The sequence below is a fragment of the Pterocles gutturalis genome, unplaced genomic scaffold, assembly GCF_000699245.1.
Source record: "Pterocles gutturalis isolate BGI_N339 unplaced genomic scaffold, ASM69924v1 scaffold19345, whole genome shotgun sequence".
Classification (NCBI taxonomy): Eukaryota; Metazoa; Chordata; class Aves; order Pterocliformes; family Pteroclidae; genus Pterocles; species Pterocles gutturalis.
Genome location: NW_010138827.1, coordinates 42,601 through 47,339, shown reverse-complemented (window position 1 = coordinate 47,339; position 4,739 = coordinate 42,601). Strand labels below are relative to the sequence as shown.

Sequence of the window (4,739 nt, the reverse complement as noted above, 5' to 3'; positions counted from 1 at the left end):
CTGGAATTCCTGCAAAGGCTCAAGCCACAGGTAACCTTCTCTGGATTGTCTTCCCAACGGCTCAGCCTGATCCTTATGTGCACGTGCAAGGATCGTATCAGGAGCTGCAGATCACCTGCGGCCACTGCCCGTGGGTGTGAGATCAAGCGCATCCTGATGAGAGATTCCCAGGCAGCGGGGCTCTGGAACAGTATTGGTCTGATGGCTGGTTTCTTGGCAATAAGGTGAGCAGCCACAGTGGCACAGGCAGGGTCCTTCCACTGACGTTGTGAGCTCTGGCTCTGGATTTGTGCAGTGATGGGAAAGCATCTTGATTCTGTATCTGGTGGGAGAGCCTGACAGCTTCATCATGCCCCTAAGCCCCTGAAAACAAAATGTTTTGTCCTATGTGTTATGATTGTGAAAATAAATATATATATGACCAAATTAGTTTGGCAAGGCAGATATAAATTCAGCTCCTTCTAGTCTTCGCACCTGTCAGAATTACAAGTTGAAGACAGGCTATCTGAGCTACTACTACTAGTAAAACAGGATTATCCTTCCTCCGTGCAATATGCTTAAGATCTTGACAGTAATTTCAATGGGACAATTTTTCTCCCCATATCAGCATGGCCCCCTCGGAAACAGTGGGAGGTACATCACATGCCATTTGAAAGTGGAATAAAAAAAAAAAATTGTAAATACAAGGCACTACAACCTTTCATCATGTTTTATTAAACCATAAGTGCCAGCTCTGTGGATTCCTTTTCACTTTTTTTTTTTTTTCCCCAGTTGACATCTCTTTAATCATTGTCTCAGTCTCTTGTTAAGTGTGAAATGGGGAGGGTGCCTCAGCACTCTGGGTATCACGTTGAGGTAACCCCAGGCTTTTTACTCGGTGTGATGGCACTGCTCTCGCTGCCAGCAGCGTGGCAGCCCTTGAAACGTGGATCCAGTCACTCCCCCACGATTTGGGGAATGCTGTTGTTAGTGGAGAGGACAAAAGGCTCATCGCTCCTTTGCTGTCTTCTTTCACAACAGGGAAAAAACTGGGCAGAAACCCTTAGAGAAGGATGGAGTTAGGATGTAGTAAATCTTTCCTCGGCTCTGCGTGGCAAAAGCCACCTGTGCTGAGCGCGTGGGCAGAACTGGTCCTACATGTGCCAGGTTCTTCAGCGGGGAAATGGGGAGCAGCGTGACACAGCCTCACCGCTCTGGAGTGATGCTTTGTTGCTGTAATCTGGCATAGCTGAGCAAAACAAGGTTTGACATGGGTACCTAATGCCTGTTGCATCCTGTGGGCATCACACACCCCACTGCTGCATAGAAGCATTTTCCTGACCTGTTCAAACTGGCTCCCCAGATAAATACACACTTGCCTTCCGCTCAGAGCCCCCAGAGCATTAATGCCTTTCTACGAGCGTGTACAGAGGAAACAGCACTAGCCCTACAATTGTCCACACGCAAATCTCTTTATTTAGAGAAGCTGATTATTATTCATCTGGAGTTACTAGCAGTGATGTAGCAGAGAATTGCCACGGTGTTTGTGCTGTTGAATGAGCAATCAGAGAGCAGCCATCAGCAGCGGTACTGCTCGTTGCTGTTCCAGTGCATCACTGCTGCCTTGTTTACAGGCATCGGAGCTAAAGAACCAGAGTTCTCTTTTATTTCCTACTATCAGTGAGCCTGCAGGGAAGAGCACCTCTTCCAGTGCCTGCCAGAGCTTGGGGAGGGTGTCAGGGTCGTTGGCTGTTACAGGTGAGGTAACTGAAAGTACTGATCTCTCCAGACCCTCTCTCTGTTCTTGCAGTACTTTTTCTTTTAGAAATACCTACATCTATCAGGGCTTTATATAAGCTTTTGACTACAGGGCTAGTGTGTTATTAAACGTTCACTGGAATATTAAAAATATTCTATATTCTGTGAATAATAGATTATAGATGACTCTGAGCACATCACATAAAATGCTGGAGGTGTTTATGAGCCATTTATAAGCAATTTAGTATTCATCAGGAAGGGAGGGAGGGATCACCCATTTGTTAAAATCTGTGAATCCTGTACTAATCCTTCCTAAAGGGTGTTAAAGGCTCGGTTAGAAATGAGGTGTGAGCCACTGGCCTTTCAGCAGCGGGCTGTCTGGCTGACAGCTGATACCAATACACCAAATTCTTGGCAGATAATCCTGAGCGTCATTGACCTGTCCTGCTGCCAAACATGTAGCTAGCAGCTCTGCTTTTAGCTATCCGTCCAGCTGCTCTTAGCAGCAATTATTTTACTCTGGTACCTCGTGATTCATATGGATTTCACACAGGGCTTTCCTTTAAGAACTGTTTCTTTGGTTTGCTCCCTGGCTAAATCTTTTCTCTTCCCCCTTTTTTCTGTGTTTCCCCACTCCTCTTCTCCCCAGGGCGAATGCTCACGCAAGTGCTATGACATCTTTGTGCTGGAGACGGTGTGCGTGGCGTGGTTTTCGTTTGAGTTCCTGCTGCGGTCCATCCAGGCGGAGAACAAGTGCGCCTTCCTGAAAACCCCGCTCAACATCATCGACATCCTGGCCATCTTGCCTTTCTATATCTCTCTCATGGTGGACATGGTCTCCACAAAAAACAGCAGCAAGCCCAGCGGGGGAGCTGGGAACAAGTACCTGGAACGCGTGGGGCTGGTGCTGCGCTTCCTGCGGGCTCTGCGCATCCTCTACGTGATGCGGTTGGCGCGGCACTCGCTGGGGCTGCAGACGCTGGGGCTCACCGTGCGCCGCTGCACCAGGGAGTTCGGGCTCCTCCTGCTCTTCCTTTGCGTCGCCATGGCCCTCTTCTCACCGCTGGTGTACTTGGCCGAGAGCGAACTGGGAGCCAAGCAAGAGTTCACGAGCGTCCCCACCAGTTACTGGTGGGCTGTGATCTCCATGACAACTGTTGGCTACGGGGACATGGTTCCTCGTAGCATCCCCGGACAGGTGGTGGCCCTGAGCAGTATCTTGAGTGGGATTTTGCTGATGGCTTTCCCAGTCACGTCCATCTTTCATACCTTTTCCCGTTCCTACAGCGAGCTGAAGGAGCAGCAGCAACGAGCAGCGAGCAGGCAGGTGCGCCAGCTGGAGGAGAGCACCAAACCCCTGGGTGGTGACAGCACACACGGGCTCGGTGTCACATTCCCACCAGACGCTGCTGGGCAGGAGGCTCAGCCCGTGGTGGCCCAGGAAGCCCAGAGAAGTTGTTGACTCTGAACAGCTGAAGACGTATGTTGGCAGTGCAAGCAACAGTGGGCGAGGGCAGGGGCTCAGTTCTGCAAGAAGAACCTCCTGACCTGGGTAAATGAGGGGAAGACATGCACAAGGTCAACCCTAAGGACCAACTCTTGATCTTAAGGGCCCGCTGAGAAGTGCCCCTAGGAACTCTACCAAGTCCAGCTCTGCTCCATTGCTTTTCGTAGGGCTTTTCTTTTCTATTGAACAAGTATCTTTGGCAGCCTGCGAGGAGCAGCCAGCCAGGAGAGCGTGGCGTGAAGCCAGCCCATGCTGGGGGGCTGCTGGCGGAGCAGCCGGCTCCCCACCTCCTCCCTGCTCTGCGTGCGAGGGGGGTCCCGGTGCTGCCATGCCCCACGCACAGGGCTTTTAGCAGCTCTGACAAGGAACACAAACCTCAGACAAGCCAAGGGGTGAGGGCAAGAGAAGAGTAGAAGCATCCCGTCACCTTTCCCAGGGACTTGGTTTGGTGTGCGGTCAGGTCGAGCAGCCTGGGCTGCAGGCTGCCAGCTCTTGTGCATTATTTAGTAAATATGCGTATTTACCACCCTAAGCTTTGTGTCTTAGCCCCCTGGCAGAAATATACAGAGACAATCTTCCTGACTGTCGTATTGAATGTTAACTTGTTTTTTTTTTCTTTGCTAACAGATGAATACAACAAATACCTTTATAAATCCCTCCCACTTTCTGTTAACTATTTCCATCTCTTCCATATCAAAAAATGTGTTGAACAGATAACTAAACCTGAACTACTTGCAGCCCAAGCGGGGAAGGGTGATGTTAAACCACCAGCGACTCCCAGCTCTGCATGCTCTCCCTCAGTGGCTGCGGCAATGGCAGTGATGTGCACAAGGCGCAGTGCAAACCCTGTAAGTCCGTGAGATGCCTTCAGCGGGGGCTTCTGTGGGCTCTGGCTGGAGCTGCAGCATAGCACCTGTGCTTTATGTTAGTCATCTTTTTTTGTTTTCTTCCTGCTCAAAAAAAAAAAAAAAGACAATCCTGTTTTCTAAAAGTTACAATTATTGTTCTGGCTCTTCTTCCTAACTCTCAAAAGACTGAAGTCATATCCCTCCTGCAGGATGATGGAGGGAGGTGGAGCACCGCTGCCTCTCCCCGTTTGTATTGAAGCCACGCAGTGTCACCGTCCAGATTCTCCTCCTGGGAGCGGGGGGAACAAAAGCTGCTGTGTTGAAGGTGGGATTTGTCTGGTTTGGGGTTGGTTTTTTTTTTGCCTCCACATATGTTATAACACCAACCCTACATTAGCAAACTCCCATTCCTTATAGGAATGGAGCAAGGGAATAGCAAAGGTTACACTTTATTTTAATAAAATTTAGAAGCTTTGTTGCTGAATGCTTGCCTCTGATGATTCGGATGTGGGGAGGGCAGGCAGTGTTTCGCCGTGCTGCTGTGAAGCCCCGCACGCTGGTGCTTGAGCCAGGGTCCCATGCCATCGGCCCCCCCTGGCCCAGAGCAGCCCTGCTCCTGCTCCTTTGCAGCCACATCCAGGCCAGAC

General features: G+C 50.2%; 1 protein-coding gene across 1 annotated transcript in view; it reads left to right on the top strand.

Moving 5' to 3' along the window:
- The window catches only part of LOC104468878 (potassium voltage-gated channel subfamily G member 2), a 24,752-nt gene extending 21,437 nt beyond the window's left edge, over positions 1 to 3,315 (top strand). Inside the window, exon 2 of the mRNA XM_010083155.1 lies at positions 2,387 to 3,315. Within this exon, the coding sequence (XP_010081457.1) occupies positions 2,387 to 3,199 (813 nt within the window). The 3' untranslated portion in view covers positions 3,200 to 3,315. The remainder of the gene's footprint in view (positions 1 to 2,386) is intronic.
- The last annotated feature ends 1,424 nt before the right edge of the window (positions 3,316 to 4,739 follow it).